Source organism: Chironomus tepperi, unplaced genomic scaffold (genome assembly GCF_022539635.2).
Source record: "Chironomus tepperi strain 1889 unplaced genomic scaffold, CSIRO-AGI_Ctep_v1 contig_85, whole genome shotgun sequence".
Taxonomy (NCBI): domain Eukaryota; kingdom Metazoa; phylum Arthropoda; class Insecta; order Diptera; family Chironomidae; genus Chironomus; species Chironomus tepperi.
The window spans coordinates 5489997-5509630 of NW_027226207.1; the positions used below are offsets into that span (position 1 = coordinate 5489997).

General features: G+C 32.3%; 6 protein-coding genes across 9 annotated transcripts; 3 read left to right on the forward strand and 3 right to left on the reverse strand.

Moving 5' to 3' along the window:
• Positions 1-147: 147 nt before the first annotated feature.
• roh (reduction of Rh1) lies at positions 148-927 on the forward strand. Its single transcript, XM_070634223.1, has 3 exons — positions 148-239; positions 457-660; positions 726-927. The coding sequence occupies exons 2-3, from the start codon at positions 486-488 to the stop codon at positions 794-796; spliced, it is 246 nt and encodes an 81-aa protein (XP_070490324.1). The 5' UTR covers positions 148-239; positions 457-485; the 3' UTR covers positions 797-927.
• A 34-nt stretch (positions 928-961) lies between these two features.
• On the reverse strand, positions 962-6578 carry Acf (ATP-dependent chromatin assembly factor large subunit). 2 transcript variants are annotated; one of them, XM_070634184.1, is made up of 8 exons: positions 6245-6578; positions 5767-6093; positions 5316-5707; positions 2884-5246; positions 2494-2822; positions 2171-2376; positions 1363-1948; positions 962-1302 (listed from the first exon to the last, which is right to left on the reverse strand). In XM_070634184.1, exons 1-8 carry the CDS (start codon positions 6355-6357, stop codon positions 1218-1220), a joined length of 4401 nt encoding a protein of 1466 aa, XP_070490285.1. In that variant the 5' UTR covers positions 6358-6578; the 3' UTR covers positions 962-1217. The 2 variants fall into 2 exon arrangements, with proteins under 2 accessions (XP_070490285.1, XP_070490284.1); XM_070634183.1 differs by having other exon boundaries at positions 2884-5707.
• A 667-nt stretch (positions 6579-7245) lies between these two features.
• On the forward strand, positions 7246-9497 carry LOC139085958 (zinc finger protein 845-like). Its single transcript, XM_070634195.1, has 3 exons — positions 7246-7499; positions 7564-7691; positions 7751-9497. Exons 1-3 carry the CDS (start codon positions 7331-7333, stop codon positions 9413-9415), a joined length of 1962 nt encoding a protein of 653 aa, XP_070490296.1. The 5' UTR covers positions 7246-7330; the 3' UTR covers positions 9416-9497.
• A 23-nt stretch (positions 9498-9520) lies between these two features.
• LOC139085981 (probable ATP-dependent RNA helicase DDX43) lies at positions 9521-12250 on the reverse strand. 2 transcript variants are annotated; one of them, XM_070634227.1, is made up of 4 exons: positions 12102-12250; positions 11889-12033; positions 9944-11816; positions 9521-9883 (listed from the first exon to the last, which is right to left on the reverse strand). In XM_070634227.1, exons 2-4 carry the CDS (start codon positions 12003-12005, stop codon positions 9681-9683), a joined length of 2193 nt encoding a protein of 730 aa, XP_070490328.1. In that variant the 5' UTR covers positions 12006-12033; positions 12102-12250; the 3' UTR covers positions 9521-9680. The 2 variants fall into 2 exon arrangements, with proteins under 2 accessions (XP_070490328.1, XP_070490329.1); XM_070634228.1 differs by having other exon boundaries at positions 12167-12214.
• LOC139085982 (splicing factor 3A subunit 1-like) lies at positions 12190-14683 on the forward strand. The gene is made up of 3 exons (XM_070634230.1): positions 12190-12397; positions 12456-14039; positions 14104-14683. Exons 1-3 carry the CDS (start codon positions 12316-12318, stop codon positions 14511-14513), a joined length of 2076 nt encoding a protein of 691 aa, XP_070490331.1. The 5' UTR covers positions 12190-12315; the 3' UTR covers positions 14514-14683.
• LOC139085980 (pleckstrin homology-like domain family B member 3) lies at positions 14661-19558 on the reverse strand. Of its 2 annotated transcripts, XM_070634225.1 has the most exons (5): positions 19408-19558; positions 19046-19182; positions 17400-18924; positions 16125-16966; positions 14661-16028 (listed from the first exon to the last, which is right to left on the reverse strand). In XM_070634225.1, the coding sequence occupies exons 2-5, from the start codon at positions 19164-19166 to the stop codon at positions 15697-15699; spliced, it is 2820 nt and encodes a 939-aa protein (XP_070490326.1). In that variant the 5' UTR covers positions 19167-19182; positions 19408-19558; the 3' UTR covers positions 14661-15696. The 2 variants fall into 2 exon arrangements, with proteins under 2 accessions (XP_070490326.1, XP_070490327.1); XM_070634226.1 differs by lacking the exon at positions 19408-19558 and having other exon boundaries at positions 19046-19290.
• Between the last annotated feature and the right edge of the window lie 76 nt (positions 19559-19634).

A 19634-nucleotide genomic window follows, 5' to 3' on the forward strand; every position in this document is an offset into this window, starting at 1 on the left:
GAAAACCATACAACAGCAATCAAAAATTGAACACAATTTTGTCATAAATTGCATTAATTAAAACATAATTTATTAATTTCAAGAATTTTCGGACATAGTGACTGCTCATTGGAAATAATGCTACAATCATGCGCCAGAAATATGCAAGTTGACGAAAAATTGGATAGGCGGTTGTTCCATAACAAACATTTGTGTGGTTTTCGACTGCTCTGAAGTTTGCTTTTTCTCGTTTTTTGTAGGTTCGTAAATTTTTAATTTAAATTAATTTTACAAGCTTTTCCAGGCTTAACATTCATTTCTTTTGATTAATTACATTAACCGCTGTTTATTCTATACCATGTAATAAATCAAAATTAATTAGAGTCTTTATTTCGCACAGAAAATCGATTTTTAAAGTGCATAAAAAATAGTGATTACCTAATAATCCAAAAATTCATTTAAATTAATTTTTTTTAGAAAACCTTGTCACCGGATCTTAATTAAAGATGGCAGAAGAAGCCGCAAAGCCAGCAGGAAGACCAATGCGATTCCCATACACATGGAGCGCAAAGATTGCCCAATTTCCATTGAAATGGTACATTAACTCAAATCCATTGTGGAAATACTACTTCCTCGGCGTCTTAGTGGCACTTCCAGTTTTCTATAAAGTCGACAGATTGTGTAAGTATTCCTGATCATAATATCGATTGACAGTTTATTGATTGCGATATCCTTGAATTTTTTAGCAAACAGCCCCGGAAACGTCGCTAAATGGGCCGAAAGCAAACGCAAGGAAGCTGAAGAGCACCATCACTAAATTTATCTTTAATTCTAATTTCAATTTATTAAATTCAAGATGTAAATCGCTGAAAGAAAGAATAAATCCATCAACAATGTCGTGTTAAATAGGAATAAAAACCAATAAGGTGTTGCTTATTTCCGAAGAAATTATTTTATTTTTTTCTTTAATTAATAAAACTAAACTTATTATTTTAAGTAGTATTTGTCCTAAACATTTCATGTCCATATTTCGTAAATCATCGAAATAACGAATTCCTGACAGAAGTGCAAAAAGTTATGAATTAAGATGGAAAAGGAATTAAATGAAATCAGTGGTGCTAAAAACTAAGGAAAGGACTTACAAAAATAGAATAAATTATTTCCGATACTTAATAATTTCACACAAAAAAAAGAATTAAAATTAAAGGTACTGCTACACAAAAGTCTAATCAAACAAATTATTTCGTCATATCCGATGGTGTAAATGGCAAATTCAACTCCTTGCATCGCTTTGCTACAAACTTTTCCAACTTAGCTCCAGACCTGCAAATAAAGTCAATTTGTTAGTTCCAATAAATTAAGTAATTTGATAATAATGCTTACTTGTAAATTTCAGAATTTGAAATGTTGTATAAGTCGCAATTGAAGAACACAAGCTCGATATCTTTCATGGCTTGTTCATTTGAACTATAATCGCCAAGATTGAGTTTTGATTTGATTTTTGAAAAGTCCATTGGTGTCTTAATCACTTCCAAATAGTCAGGAACTTCAGAAGTTGAAACTGGTTTGGTGAATGGCCATGCATTTTTGTGCTTAATAACTTCATCAATTAAAGTACTAAGACTAATTGTATTAAAATTGTCCAATGATCGCTTTGAAGCTCGTCGTTCAGCTGCTGTTTCCTCTGCCGTAGCTAAGTTCTTTGATTTACGTGGTCTACCACGTGGACTTCCTTCAACTTCTGGTGAATTTTTACGTGATGGACGTGCAGAACTTCTTCTACTTGTCGACTTCCTTTTGTCAGTTTTTGCTAAAACTTCATTGTCAGAATCGTCACTTTCAAAAACCTTCTGTTTTGGTTTGCGTCCACGTTTTCGCTCAATTTTTCTGATTTTAACTGGTGGCTCATCATCTTCACTTTCTTCTTCTTCCTCCTCATCTTCCTGCTTCTCAGAATCATTACTTTCATCTATAAAAGTCAAAATATTTCGTTAAGGATCATCAATACTCGAATGACGTTGAAATGAAATAAGCAGCAACTTTTATTAGGCACTTTTGGACATTTCTAATATGAAAATAAGTTTTGAAGAACTGGACAATTCTTGAAAATGTTGTGCTGCTTTTTAAAATATACTTTATATACAAATTGATACAATTTAATAATATATATGTAAAATAAACTATTCTAAACCTTTTTCCATTCGCCTGCGTTTGACACGATCTTTACGATTGTCTGCATTAACACATTTACTACATTTCCAGGATTTAGATTTAACTGATTTAGCTGGTGGCTTAGCACAATCTAAATGAACTTGAGTAGAGCAGTCCTCGTTACAGCAATACAGTAATTTTTCTCCGTCGTTTCCACAAGCTGTACAAACTTCAGCTTCAGAATCACTAGAAAGAAAATGAACGGTCAAATATTTTTCAAATTTTTAACGGATTTTCCAAAATCAAATATTAATGATTTAAAATTCAAAAAATCGTTATTTGTTAGTGTGCTGTTGTACTTACGCTGTATCTTGTGTATCGTCATCATCATCCTCGTCCTCGTCATCTTCTTCCTCTTCCTCAGATGCCGACTCCTCAATAACAACAGCAGGTCTTTTGCGATTTCTCTTGACAATATAGTCTTCTGGCCGACATCTTGGACAGAACCAATCGCCATGAGGAATTTGTGTGAGCTTTGGTTTCAAGCAGAACATATGCCATCCTTTATTACATTGATCGCAAAGGAGAGTTTGTTCTGGATCTGATTTACTTCGACAAACTAAACATCCAATTTTCTCTGCTGATCGAGACCACTTGATGGAATCTTGAAGTATGCTGTAGTGTAGAAATACCTATAAGATGAATAAAATGTTAGTTACTGAATCAAGCTTCTAAAATTTCATAATAAATTACCTGAGAGAAGTTTGTTGACTTCATTAATGATTCTTCCCATTTAAGGAGACGCTTTTTGGCAAGTGCTAGGGCCTTTGCTAGAAGTGCTTTATCTTTAGGATCTTTTGCAGGTCCAAACGGTGCACGAATAAATTTAATATCTATCCCTTGTTCGACTTGTAAAAGTGCCATAGCTAAATTCTTGACCTTAAGCTTAACACTTTCCATTTCGCTTGTTTTTAATTGTACAGCCTCAACACCATCAGAATCAGCATCTGAACAATTTCCTGAATCGATAGTTTGTGCTAAATCAAAATCTCCAACCGAACTCATATCATCTTCTTCATCATCTTCTGCTGCTTCACTTCCATGTGCACTTCCATTTTCTTGTGCATGTCCATTTGTTAAGCTATTGTTTCCCCATTTCAAGTTATCATCTAGTGCATAATATTCACCTTCCTCGATATATTTACGCCATAAAGCTTTATCTTGTACTTTAATTTCCCCAAGACATCCTACACTAAGTTTATGCTCAAAGTCTAATATTGTTGACCTAAGCATACCATCATAAATTGTACTTGGATTAGTTCCACTTTTACAATTGAAATTTGGATTATCATATACTTTGCTCTTATTTGTTTTAGCCTTAACCATGCGTGCATTCTTTTTCATTTCTTGTTCCATATCAACATCCTCATCGACATTAACATTTACTTGAAGCTTCTCTAATGGACAATTCTTGATATAATCAACAATCAAGTCACGATTTGCTTCCAATTGCTCACGCAACTTTGACTCACGATATCCGCGAGTATTAAGTGATTCAATAAGTGCATCAATTTCTTCAGCTGTATGATAATATGTCCATACAGAACGTTCAACATTTTCCGAATGTACAGCACATGAGGATGGGTCACAATTACACATTAATAATTCTTTTTGAACATCAAGGTCACTTTCTTTCTTTAATGCGATACTCTTATTACTATTCTCTTGATTTGCTGTCCCATTCACCTCAACCTTATTCTCCTTATCATCACTTGAATTTGACTCTTCTGTCGAAATCATTTGCTTGATAATTCCATATCGCTGTTCTTTTGTACTATGTGCTAATGCTGGATTATTTTTGACAAATTTGTCTAAACATTTACCAGCAAATGTTATATCATTTTCAACAAATAATCCTGGCAATGACTCAAAAATATAATAATTACGAAATGCACGATCAGATCCGAGATACGTTTGATGATTAAAGAAAATGGATATTTGGACTTTGAGATCTTTTAAGTATTGAGCTTTTTCTTTGGCAGAAATGGCATCAAGTTTTGCAATCTTTTGTTCAAGCTCGTTTTCAGCATTTTTAATTAAAGCATCCTTTTTCTTTTCGTCAAGCTTCTCATGTTCAGCAATAGCTGTTTTATGCTCTTCCTGTAATGTCTTTTTATCTTCAGCTAATTTCCTCTCACGACGTCCTTCATTAAGCCTTAAATTTCTATATTCAAGTCTCGCATTAACAGCTTGTTCAATACGATCCTCAATGACGTCACGAAGATTAGAAAACGTTAATATTTGATCCGTTAAACAGCTAAGTATACGTAGAATGTCACGAGTAGATAATTGAAATACACTATATTGAGTAAGAAATTTAATGATATGAGGATATTTGGATACAAAATGAAGTCCTGGATCGTCGTGACTACGATAACCACCACGTGATTGAAATCGACTCCTTGATGACTTTTCAGACAAGAGTGCACCAGAGCTCATAAAATGTAATCGTAAAAGTTCACTAACTGTTGTCGAGTCGATAATAAGATGATTCATATTTGTATTTAAATGTTTTCGCATCCACAATTGTACGCGTGATGCATTTCTCATTAAATCAATTTTGGAATGTTTTTGAGGGATATCTCCACTAATTCTATATTGAATCTCAATTTCATTCTCTTCTTCCATTTGTAGTGAAAATACTGTGCCTAATAGAACCTGAAGAATATCACTTAATGGACCATTTACTTCTTTGAATACTAAAGCACGTTCCAATATATCCATTGTTAAGCCATATGGAAATTTATCGCTGATTGATAAGACTTCAGGAAATGAATGAATGAACTCGAGGACCTTCATGAAATCCCCAAAATATTTCTTATCCAACACTGTTGAAATTTCTTTGGATTTTGGTAAAATTCTTTGATCAATAAGCTCTAAATCATCGCGAGTCTGATTATGTTCACGAACAGCTGCTTGTATTTTTGCCAGTAATTTTGCTTTTTCTTCAGCAATTTTCCTTTGCTTTTCAGCTTCCATTTCTGCCTTTTCCTTCTTTTTGGCTTCCAATTGTTCTCGAAATTTCTTCGATTCCTCATCGCGTTTCTTCTTATCTTCTACGGAAAGTTCTTTTGTTTTGGACGTTCCTGAATTATTTAAATATTTGGTGATGTCACCTTGCTTACCTTCCTTTCCACCCTTTTTCTTAGTATTAGTCGATTTTTCTTTAGAGCTTTTCTCTTTTCCACCTTTCGACTCGCGTTTCTTACTATTCTTTTCCTGCTGTTGTTGAAGTTTTTTCGACAACTCAAAATCTGGCAATTTTCCTACGAAGATATCTTCTGCTTTTATACCTCTATCAGTCACATACTTTTGAATAGACTCTTCTTTCATTATAAGCATACTATTTGATCCTCCAATGTGCTGTTTAAGGAATAATTTAGTTTTATCTTTAGTAAATACTGTCTTATCTCGTCGCATGTTCTCTGCTTTTGTAGTCCATTCTTGTGGTTCTTTATCATCATCAATGGCTGCTACACGATATTCTATTTTTTGTAAATCATACGATTCTGATAAACTAAAATAATAATTAATTTTATATAATGTTTTGACATGAAGGAACAAGTTATAACTTACTCATAATCTGATGGAAAGATGACTTTGACAATTTTACAGAATCTCCATCCTTTACCATTTTCATTCAAAACATCAAGTTTCTCATCCTTAAAGAATCTATCTTTGATTATATTATAAACATCATCAACAAGTTCTTTTAGTGCTGATCTTTTTGTCCTTGAAGCTACTAAAATTACTGGACCGCGAAGTGCTGACGGAAATTGACGGAGTAATTTCCTTGCAGTTTTCTCGGATGCGAGTGCCTCTGCATACGTTAGTTCTGGTCTTCCGGTTAACGAACATGTCCAAACGACTGAATTTGTAAGCATAACTCGTTCAAAGAAATCACTAAATAGAAAAAGTTTATAACATTATGAAATCCAATATGTCAGAACAATGTTGGCGTGGTTGTATGCGATATAAAGCACGAAAAAAATAGAACTCAACTTTTTGAGGACACGAAAAAACTATAATTTTGCAATTATTCCAGGATACTTACTCATATGACTTGAATATTTCTTTAGTTGCTTCACAGTAGTATACATCGTCGTCATCCCTGATTCCTTCTGGAATCGGATTACGCTTAAATGGCTTTCTTTTTAAAAGTGGCATCTTGACTAAATCTCGCAAATCCTATATGTTGAAAAGCGAGGGAAAAAGTTTCTGCACTTTAAATCGATATTTAACTAATTTAAAGCACTTTCTTTATAATTTTTTCACAATCATTAGACAATTTCTAGTATTATTAAACGTTTTAAACACTTTTTCAATTTATTTTCTCCATTAAACTTAATTAAAATATATGTTTTATTTGTATCGACACTTGAAATCTTTTTTCAGAGCGAAATACAGGATAAATGTCTTAATTTAAGTATAAATATCTATTTTTTCTTCAGATTTTCACTTTTTCACTTTGTTTAACTTCACTTTTGATGTATTAATTGTTATTAACTATTTATTAACAATTTAATTAAATAAAATTCACTTTTCAGTCCTAATTCTAGCAATTAAATTTAATTAATAATCGTCCCAAGTTTGCTGCGATTATCCTCAAAAATCTCAATTTCAAATCGACCGTTATTATTAGGGCGCAAAGCTAGCAAAATATTATTGTTTAATTTCTCGATTGTTAGAAACTTTCACTGGTACCTGTGTCAAGTATGAGTGTTTATTTCACGATATCCTTTTTGCTACTCAATTAGAATGCGAGCAAATGATCTAATTTATGAAATTTTTGGTATCAAAAAGTTTGAGGTTAAAATTGTTTCTCATAAAATGAAACTTTTGAAATTCAAAAAACCGTTAAAGCTAATTTATGAATTCTACTATTTTAATGGATAAATATTGGATCGTTATGAGAACTAATTTATGCAATTTAGCAAAAACCATATAAATAATGAAAAAGAAATCAAATGACTTGCACAATTTTGATAGAAATTAAGAAAATCTCAAAATATTCAAATCCTAGCTTCAATCCCTTGCTTAGAATGTAAACATAAACAAAAACAATAGACAATAATTTGTAAAATAAATGTAATTAATCCTATTTTAAGGAATTCTAAGTTATTTATGATATTAAGAAACCATGAAAATATCAAAAGATGTTCACAAAACTGCTGGGAAGCTGAAAAAAATAAAGAAAAGCCTTCAATGTGAAATTTGCAAAACAGTTTTAAAATCAGAATATTTTTTAAATAAACACAAGGAAACCAGACATCCTGACAATCCACGAAACTTCATATGTGACTATGATGGTAATAATCTATATATTATTCAATATCTTTATGAATTCAATCCATTTCTTAAATGAAATTCCAGGAAAAGTGTTTGCAAACAAAAATTATTTAAGGATTCACATGGAACGGCATCAACAAGAGATCCTGACATGCAATATATGCATGAAAGCGTACAATTCAAAGATTATTCTAAAGAGACACTTGCTCAGTGTAAGTAAAACAGTCGAATTGATGACAATTTTCAATAATAGTACATTCCAATATTACAGCATCTAGAAAAATTTACGTGCAAAGAATGTGGAGCTACATTCAGTCACAAAACACTTCTCAACAATCACATATCAATCCACTTGAAGGATTTTAAATATAAATGTAAATACTGTACTCGAATGTTCAAGAATACAACATCCAGAAACAATCATCATCAAATTGCACATAAAAATAAGGAGGAACTGCATTTCAAATGCAACAAATGCAGTGTATATTTTGAGACGAAAGAAGACTTGAGAATCCATAGCTTTATTCATTTCAATGGAGAAATCAAGACCTGCTTTCATTGCGATCAGATCTTTAAGACAACGAGATTATTGAACATTCATCTACAAAAGCACTCAAATAAGAAATTTCAATGCGAGTCATGCCTGGAAAATTTTACATTCAAAAGTGGTTTGATGAAGCATGTTCGATTGAATAGATGTAAAGGTCCGCCGACAAGTTTGGACGATGATCAGATGACAGAACAGGAAATTAAGAAAATAGCTAAGGAACAACTTGAATCGATATCCTATAATCGTCAAAAAATACTACCTGAACCTGAGAAAAGTATTGAATACGATAAGGTTAATGAAAAGGTTGAAGATGTACAGGAAGCGGAAGTAATTGAGGAACAAAGTACTGCTGTTGAACCAGAAAGTTCCATCGAAAGTGATCACGAAGAACAGGAAGTAAAAGTTCAAGAACAAGAAGCACCACCAAAACTGAAAAGACCTGGACGAGCACATAATACATATACTTGTGATAAATGCGGTGACTCAATAAAATACATAAGGAACCTTGAGCTACACATGAAGAATAAACATCTAAGGAAGCTCTATAAATGTTCAAGCTGCTCCGAAGTCTTTAAAAGTAAACTCAGCTATAAATCACATTCTCTACAAGCTCACGGTGTTAAGCAGCGAATAGCAGTCGAAATTTTTAAATGTCAAGTTTGTGACAAGAAATTTGACATCAAAAGCATCTACGAAGCACATAAGCTGTCACATGAAAATTCTCGTCCACAGGTTTGTAATATATGCAATGCGTCATTTAAAAGTATTGGAAACCTTAAAAGACACAGTCTAACCCATATTGACGATAGAAACTTTTTATGTGATTCATGTCCAAAAAGCTTTAAAAGTGAAAATGCACTAAAAATTCATAAAAATTCCGTCCATGCAGCAGTAAAAGTTTATGTCAGCTGTCCGCACTGTAAAATTATTCTACAAGAAAAGAATCTGAAAATTCACATCCATAATCAGCATACCGAAGAAGGTCAAAAGAAGCCATTTACATGCAGTGTATGTAGCAAGTCATTTAAGATTGAATTTCTACTTAAGAGACACTTTGAGCACCTTCATTTTAGTTCCAATCGAGGAATTATCTACAATTGTGAGCAATGTGGATTGACTTTTAATAGACAAAGAGATTTAAGGATTCATTCATTTGAGCACTATGAAGGACCAATTCATTCTTGCTTTTGTGGTAAAAAGTTTAAGAACAAAAGATTACTTCAAATACATTCGACTGTCCACACATCCGATACTAAATTTCAATGTAATTTATGTGATGCTACTTTCAAGACACCTGGAGGACGAAGGAAACATATAGCAAAACATCATAAAACAGCAGTAAATGTTGAGAATTTAGTGATCAAATATGATGATGACGATGCTTAACTGAAATAATTTATTTGAATATTTCAAAAACCGTTAAATTTTAAAATTATCATGAACCTTAATTTAACTTTTAAAATGACTTTAGTGGAATAAAGAAGCAATAAATAATTTTAAAGCTTTTTATTTGTTATGTTTTTGTTAATTCATTTACATTTTTATGGATTAAAATGGTCTAAACCTTAAAAATAATTATTTTTCTTATGTTTTAATCTTTCAGCAGTGCTTACATTTTAATTTTTTTAAGCATCCTTCATTTTAAATGGTCTTAGTATCTTGATGATCCTCTAAATCCACCACGTCCGCGTCCTCCTTCTCGTGGTTTTCGATTTTCAAATCGTTCAGCCATTTTCTCTAATTCTTCTGGAACTTCTTGATCTGCTTCTTTCAAGATTGTTATTAATTCCTTAGCAACTCCCCAATCTGAACGAGTTAAGAAGCTCAAACTAATTCCAGTACGTCCGGCACGACCTAAAAAGTAATAATATATTATTCTAATTTTATATTAATGATTAATTTTAAATGACTTACCAGTTCTGCCAACTCGGTGTACATATTCCTCAATATTTCGTGGAAAGTCATAATTAACAACATATGAAATGTCTTCAATGTCAATTCCACGACTAGCAACATCAGTAGCAATTAAAATATTAACTTCACCTGATTTAATGTCATCAAGTGCCTGTTCGCGATCTGATTGTTCTCGATTACCATGAATTGATTGACATTGAATGCCTTTTAAGACAAAATCACATGAAAGTGTATCTGCTCGATCCTTTTTACCACAGAATATGATTGCCTTCTCATTTTTTCCAAGTTCATGCTGTGCAAATTGTAAAATACGTTCATTTTTATCATCTTCGTCCATAATTTCAATTCTTTGAGTGACAGTGTGTGTTGCAGCAAGATCAAGACTTCCAACTACAACTTGATATGGATTTTTCATATAAGAAGAAGCAAGTCGACGAACTCCAGTTGGCCATGTTGCAGATGTCATTACAGTCTGTCGATCATCACGTATGTCAAGCATTATTTTACGAATTTGTGGCTCAAATCCCATGTCCAACATTCGATCTGCTTCATCCAAAACTAAATAAGTAATTGACTCAACATTTATGTACTTTGAGGCAACAAGATCATTCAATCTTCCTGGAGTAGCTATAATGATTTCAACGCCTGACTCGACAACTTCAATTTGCTTACGACGATCATTTCCACCATAAAGGCAAACGGCACGAATTCCACGATATTGATATTTGGCAACTTCTTTTTCAATCTGTATGGCTAGTTCTCGTGTTGGACATAAAACAAGGACATTTGGACCTCCACGAGCAGCAATTCCACGTTTATGTGGCTGTCCATCAGTATGAATTAATGCTGGAAGTAAAAATGCTAATGTCTTTCCAGTTCCAGTTTGTGCGATACCAATACAATCATTTCCTCTTAATAAAATCGGCCACATTTGACTTTGAATCGGTGATGGTTTAGTAAATCCTTGCTTCTGTATTTCATTCATCATATCAGGATACTTTTCGAATGCATATTCGAATTTAGTTACTGGTTTTGGCATTGAATTTTGTGGAATGTCTTGTTCGAAGACTTTAGCGACTGATATATTGTTATTCTCTTCTCGGAATTGTTCAACTTGTTCATCAGTCATTTGTTTAGTCATTGGATGTTCTTCATAAAAATTCTTTTTAAGAAACGGACATTTTGCCCAGCGTGCTTTACGTGCTGCATCACAATCTTCATTTAATTTTTCCCAGTCAATTACTTGAAATGCCTTTGGTTCCGATGAGTCTACAATGTTGTTATTATTATCATCATACGATTGTGTTTTATAACTGTTAAAATTTCCATCCCTTGGTCGCTTATATGAGTTGTATCGTGACTCATAATTATTATTATTATTATCTGAATTTTTGTGGCTCTTATAAGTATTAAGGCTTGGTTGGAAGTTTGCCTTCATTTCAATTTCTGCACTATTCCAATCCTCGACATTACTTTTCTTCTGTTGATAGTTATTCCGAGCAGGTGGATTTTGAAAAGTCGAATTATTATTTCCCCAATCATCATTAGTATCGGTATTGCTGTTATATCTGTTTACTTGTTGTTGCTGATTATTATTGCCATAATTATTATTAAAGCCGCCACGACTTGGTCGGAATTCTCGACTTGAGTACGAGTCACGGTCATTTCGAGATTGATCATAATTTCGTCCATATCCACCGCGATTATTATCGGTTCTTTGATTATATCCTGGATTTCTTTCATTGCTATAAACTCGCGGACGAGATTCATATGAATTTCCTAGCCTTTCATAGGTAAATTTTTGACGAATAGCTTCAGTTACATTCTGAATATCTTGATCATCGCCTTGAAATTCAACTGTACGCATTCCTTCCTAAAGTATTTAATACAATTAATGTAGTTACTTTTATTTCAATATTTTTCATATTTCGTATTATTGTAGTACCTGATCATCTTCCTTAGAAATGAATATTCGTACATTGTGCTCGTCCTGCATTTGTTTGATAGTGGCTCCACGAACGCCTATCAACTTTCCAACATTTCGTCCTTCTATTTTAAGCATCTTTAGTTTTTATGAGATCCAGTAAAATCTAGAAGTAATTTAAAGGAAAAACGTGAACTTCTTAATTTAACTTAAAATTCACATTAATTAACAAACTTTTATATTGAATCAGTAGTTAGTAAGCTTATTGATAGAATGAGATCAAATTGAGCAATAAAAACCTTAATTAAAGCGATAAATTACTTAAATTTAAGTCAAATCGAACAAATTTAAGCTTTTTGAAATTTTTAAATTGCTTGCTTAGTTTCGCGCCCTTTTCGGCCATTTTGAAAAAGTAAACAAATAATAATTAAATTTATAAAACTTTAAAATGCCGGTTATCGCAAGCAGAGAGTCTGATCAAATATCATCCGACGGGATTGGACTGATCATTCCACCACCTGAATTAAGAAGTAAGCTTTCAATTCAGTCTAATTTACTTGGTTTTATGTTAATTAATTTGATTCGCAGATATTGTTGATAAAACAGCAAGTTTTGTGGCACGAAATGGAAAAGTCTTTGAGACGAAGATCCTGGAAAAGGAAGAAAGAAATAAAAAGTTCAATTTCCTCAAATCAGAAGATGTTTATAATAGATATTATTTAAAGAAAATTAAGGATTTTAGTGAGAATAAAAGCTTATTAACAAGCCAGGAAATCGTTAAAAAACAGAAGGAAATCCTTAAGAAGCTTACAGCAGAGGAATTCAAGCCTGACAAGCCACCAAAGAAATTTGAATTTATTGCTGATCCACCTTCATTGTCACCATTGGATCTAAATATTGTGAAACTTACAGCACAGTTTGTGGCAAGAAATGGAAAGCAATTTCTAACTGATCTCATGAATAGAGAACAAAAGAACCCGGAATTTGATTTTCTTCGTCCACAGCATCTCTTGTTTCCATACTTTGCAAGAATGATTGAGCAGTACACAAAAATTTTAATTCCACCAAAAGGTATAATTAAAAGTCTTAAAGCTGAGCTTACAAAAGACGGAATCGAAAATATCCTTAAAGATATCAAATATAGAGCAAAATATATCCAACATGAAGAAAAGCAGGCACAAATTGAACTTGATAAAGTTGAAAAGGAACGTGAAGCATATAACATTATCGATTGGCATGACTTTGTTGTTGTTGAGGAAGTAATCTATGAACCTGGCGAAAAAGGAGATTTTCCCAAACCAACAACACCTGAAACTCTCGGATTCCGTCTAATAACTGAATTACGTAATGAAGAAAATGAACTTACTAATGATGTTGAGATGGAAATAGAAGTTGAGGATGAAATTGAGACAAAGAACGAATCGATTGAAGCCAAAATATCAGATTTTCTTGAAAAGGATAAAGAGACTCCAATTAATATTAGCGATTTCTCATCGGAAAATGTCACAATTAAAAAGTACGATCCAAAATCTATCAAGAAGGCTTTCGTGGCAACAAATAAAGATGAATATGTGATTTCACCATTAACTGGAGAAAAAATTCTATCATCAAAATTATCTGAGCACATGCGTATTGGTTTACTTGATCCTCGATGGATAGAACAGCGTGATAAACACTTGGAAAGAACTAAAGAGCAGTCGGTTTATGGATCTGGAGATACTGTAATTGATAACTTAAAGAACCTGGCAGAACGTCGAACTGACATTTTTGGAGAAGGCGATAAAGAGACTATAATTGGCAAGAAAATTGGGGAGGAAGAAAAGAAGGAGAAACCAGTTATTTGGGATGGACATATGATAAGTGTAGAATCAACAACACGAGCTATTAATAAGAACCTTCAATTAAATAATACTGCACAACAAAATCCTATCATGACACCAAGTCAGCTCATGCCTCCTCCAAAGACTGTCATGATGCCAAATCATCCTCGTCCACAAAAATCATTGCATCATAACGAATTTAAAGTTCCTTTACCCCCACCACCCCAAAGGCACCCAATACATCCAATGAACATTCGTAATCGTCAGCCTTTGCCTGTTCCACCACCTTTGATGATGATGTCTCCTATGAATCATCAACCACGTTATCCAGTCCCTCCAGTTCCATTTTTTGGTTAGTTTTAGTCCTTTACTATTCTAATTTGTGTTTCTTAATTCCTTAAATTTTGTATTTTTAGGAGCACCTTTACCGCCGTTACATCCTATGAATATGATGTGTGAACCAATGAATACTCCTGAAGATGAACAACCAGCTAAAAAAGCATGTCCTGAGAATAAATTAATTCCAGAAGAAGAATTCATCAAAATGCACAAGAGTCCAATAAATATACAAGTTCAAGTTCCAACTGTCGAAAAATCAGAATGGAAATTAAATGGACAAAAGTTGTCGATTGATATCAATTTGACAGACACAATTGCATCACTCAAGTTGAAAATTCAGGAACAGACTGAAATGCCGCCGACCAAGCAAAAAATTTCATTTAATGGAACATTCTTGAAAGATAATTTTACTGTGGCTTATTATAATATTCCAACTAATTCAACAGTTAATCTACAAGTTAAGGAACGCGGAGGAAGAAAAAAATAATTTCCAACTCTGTCTCTCTCAATTTTTTGATGAGAGCGAGAGCATAAGTCTGAAAACATTCGAGATAATGATGAATGAAAGAAGATATACGCGGGATAGTAAATGTATAATCAAAACAAACAATAAATAAAATAAGAGAAGCGTGTCTTCGTCTTTTATCTAAAATTTTATTCATCTGTTTATGATCGATATAGTTGTAAAAAAATTGTTTATTTTTTTGTTTCTTTTTAGACGCACCCAATAGTCAAAAACATAGAGAAAGGCAAGGGAACCATATGTTGAAAATGCATGTAAATAAAGGTCAATTTGATCAAGATGGCTTTAATGTAAAATGAATTTTATATAAGAAATAAGGAAGTTAGTCAAGATATGTGACCAATAATGTATCAAAGGAAGTGGGATTTTAAGGAGAAATCCATTAAACCTAGTTTATGTACATTTTTGTGAAAATACTTTTTGACCGTTAATTTTCAAACATTTTTTGGTTGTAACTTTTCAAATAATTTTAAACCGTTATTTTTTTAAATATTTTATGACCGTTAATTTTTAAATTAAATCTGTCTTTCAGTTCTTGATTTTCACTATTAATGCACTTGAAGCGGTCACGAATAACCACATTATAAGTTTCCAGATACTCATGATGACAAACTTTGTCATTTCCTATATATAGACTTTTAATTAATCAATTATTGATCAATGTAAGCTTTATATCCACTTAATTTAATTAACATTGTCCCCTCTTGAAATAGAGTTATAAAAAAATTAATTAAGACATAAAATAAAGACAAAAATGCAATTTTGAAGAAGCAACACATAAAAAAAAACCAAAAGGAAAGAGAAAAAATAAAATTAATTAAACTTATGAAATCGAGGCTGAAGTTGATAAAAGAATCCAATTTCCATTCATTTAAAGTTGATTTTTTGGCACACTTTTGCATTTATTCATCATAATGACATTGAAATACTGATAAAGTACGATTATTTTGAGATTAGTCACTAAGTAGTTACTGTTTCGTTTAATCAGTTTTTTGTTCACCATGAAAATTATTTAAGCATTCATCCTTGTCAAATGTCAAATTCAAGCATCAGCCTCTCATAAAATTATAAATAACATTAATTAAAAACATAAGAATTAAATTAAAAAGTAGAATATCGTCGTGTCTTATTAATTATGAATGGTTAACTATTTCTCATATTCGAATATTTTTCCTTGGGCGCCTGTGATAATAACATCAATCCATATTGAGCAGGCTTGTGTGGATGGTGCTTGCAATGTAAATGTTCGAGTTTTGGTCTTTACAATAAATGTACGTTTCAAGGCGATTGAATGATCAAAATAGACGTCACTAATGGCATTAAAATATGCGCCTCCTCGTGGCTTCTTTTCGCCTTTATCGCTGTAATAAACAAACATTTGCTTCTGTCGATCGAACACAAACCATCGTGTATTGGCTCTTAAATTCGAAAATAATGGCTTTGAACCGACTTTGTTTAAATATCCGCGGCAACTCGTCGCTAAAATTAGCACAACAAAAACAAAAAAACAATGAATGAAATATGAGTAAGAAGAAGTCGCGTTTCATGTCTTTCCGCGCTTGACAAATTACTTACCATCAATTATAACATGAGGACATAATTGAATTTGATGACCCGCTGTCTCGATATGATTTCTAAGATTAAAATCGAGTCGAAAATTTGGCAAGAATTGTGTAAGAGGTCGTTTCTGTTTGGGCAATGTTCGTAACTGTACAGCATTACGTGATGTTGATGACGATGATGATGTTGATGGTCGTTGTCTATAATCGTCATTTTTGACATTTCCATTCATAATTGGTACAATAACTTTTTTCTGGCTATTATTATTGTCATTAACATAATTAATAGATGATAATGAGTGATACTTTGGCATCATGAGAGGTGAATTGTTATTATCAGATTCCGTGACTCGCTTCGGTGTAGCGCTTACGACTTGTTTTCTTTCAGGCGAGGAATTTGTAGAAAATTTTGAATTTCTAGGTAAACTTTCCGTCGTCATGTTAAAGTCAAAAAATGATACTTCTATTTTACTCCGATTAAAGAACATGTTTTCATTAAAGCTTTTTGACATTATGTCTGATGATGTTGTGTTTGTTGCCACTATACTATTATTAAATGATTTATCATCATCAAAGGCACTGTTTGTGTTGTTATTTGATATTTGTGTATCATTTGACTCAGTCGCTGATGATATTTTCATTGACAATATTTTGTCTATATTCTTGAGCTTCTCGCGTTCATTTTCTAATTTCTGTTTGAGATTAAATAGTTTTGTCTCCAAAGTTTTTTGATCATTTTGTGTTGAACTTTCGTTGTCGAGACTTGTTTGTTCAAGTTGATGGATGTAGTTCTTCTTGTCTTCTATTTGCTTTGTGAACATATTTATATTCTCTTTATATTCTTCCATCAATGAAGCCCTAGAATTGAAAGACATAGAAAAGGCGTGAGAAACTATCGAAAATAATTGGAAAGTGCGTTAATCGATGATGAGTCAATTTTCAATAAATAGTAATTCACATTCTGTGACTCAATTTATGTATTATTTTATTCCCCAAATTAATTAAAGTATCGATGAAGCTATAGTTCAAATGAATCGTCAATTTAAATTTCTTGTGAAAAATAACGGTTCATAATAATTCAAAGGTCAAAGCCCTACAAATTAAATTCCAAACTATTATACGGTTCTAATTAATATTTTGTTTCAATTTCTTTATACTTCACAAGTGCAATTTTCAGATCCAGTAAAACTTCCAATAAAACCATAATAAGCACTCAGACAAAGCAGAAACAATGAACAATTGCCATTAAAAACTTCGCGACACGATGAAATAAGTAAAAGATAATATTTACCAATCTGTTTCCTCTTCCAAATAATGAAATTCCAAGTCTTCGTAAGTCTTTATGTCTGATTCCAAGCTTTCTTGCAGCTCATCTAGTCGACTTTCTGTGTGAATTGAGACTTCCTTTTGTTCTTCCAACATTTTGATCTCTGCTTCTTTATCTTTAATGATGTTTTTGAGCTTTATCTGTTGAATTTCTTGCTGTTTCTGTCGCTTCAATCGAGTAACTTCCAATTGTTTCATTTTTGCCTTAATTACCTGCAATTTCTCGTTTAATAAAGCCAAGTTTGTTTTCTCGTTAGACATTTCAGCCAAAACTAGTGACTTTTCAACGTCAGACTCGAGAAATGTCTCACTCTCTTGAAATTGGATATCCGATATCAATATTTTAAGTTCTCGTATTTTTGCTAAAATCTCGTTTTTTTCACCATTCAAATTACTCGAGTGTAAATTATTGTCAGCGATGTCGCCTCGCACGTCGATATGATTCAAATTCTCACAATGCTGTATATTGTAAATATCCATTCTAAATTTTTCTTCAAAGCTCCTTATCAACTTTTCATAGTCTTTTTCATTACTTGAGCTATTCTTATCATATTCGTAACTTTTATCATTGTTATCAGTTGGTGATAAGCTCTTCGTCGAAGAATTGCTTGTCGGCGATGATACGAACGTTTTGATTCGCGTTCGAGGACTTTGTGGTTTCTTATAAATTTCAATATCGTCAGTTGCTCGCGAGTCGTTGTCATAAAACTCAAAATGATTTTGTGCGTGATCTTTTGTATGAAAATTCTTTGGCAGTGAACCATTTGTTTTAATTCGATTCTGATGTGTGATATTAATTTTTTCGGAACTTGTTTGCAATATATTATTCCGGCTTGACTGGTTAACAGCATCACTGCTGCTACAACCATTATTATTGCTATTATTATATTCGACAAACATTTTTAGCACATCTTCTAGTTGTTGCATTTCATCAATATTATTGGCCGTGCCGTTTGACAGATTTGAGCAATTTTCAATACTTTTCGACGTGACGGGAAAAACTTGAAGATTACTAATTTTAGGATATGAATCATTGCCCTTCATTTTCAAATTTTTCATTTTATCTGTGATTTTTACGTTATTATTGAGCGTTTTATCGGAACTGTTTGAGAATTCCGTAAAATTTACACAATTCGTATTGAGATTCTTCTTTAAAACCTCATAATTATCACTAATTGTTTTTTTGTTATGCTCCATAGCATTACTTTTCAATATTGCTGCCTTGGCAGGAAAATTAAATCGTAACAAAACTGATTCACCAAGTCTTATGACGTCTCCTTGTTGAAGGACATATTCATCATTACTAATTAGCAAGCTATCCTCAACATAAACTTTCGCATTTTCAAATGGTGTAATTGTAACGTCTCCTAAATTCTCATCGCCCTCGCCATCTGTCACTTCTTTTCGTGAACAACGACAATGAACGTCTAATATGCCAGCACCTTTCAATACTATATCGCAACTATCGCCCGCTCCAATAGTCAAATTACCTAGAATTATAATTTTTTTGAGTATATATGAAATTTGCATAAATTAGAATATATTTAATAAGATGTGTAGATAGACTGATCTTAATGCTATTGTTTTTATTTATTTTTTAGTAAGCCTCACCTAATGGAATCTCAAAAAGTGTAACTTCCGTCGACAGTCTTGAATTTCCCAACGATATTAGATGCGCTGTATTTGATTTAATGCATATGCCATTTTGATTTTTGTTGCTCGTTGATCCCATTATTACTATTCATCATCTAATGTGGAATAAATGCACATAAATTATGTGTAGCAAACGCCAGAACATCAAATAAATTAGTCAAACATCTTCTCTTCTTTAATAAATAATAAATTCTCTCCGTATATGCCGCCCACAATTATACACAATATATTATAATATTTATTTGTGGCAGCACAACTTTTGAATGTTGGGAGATGACAATCTAATTCACAAAAAGTTGTGTGATGCAAATGTTTCTTACCCAATTTTTTATGCACTTAGAATGTCCACATATATATCCCAACTATCTCATTTCATAATATTTAACTTAGTCTCAATGATTTTCACTTAATTAGGAACAAAATTGTTAGTTATACTATAAAATATCACTAAAGATTATTCTTAGTCTTTTTTGTAAATTACTCAAAATGAAAATAAACTTAGAACACCTGAATTGTTATTTCAAAGCATTATAAATGTTTTTAACAA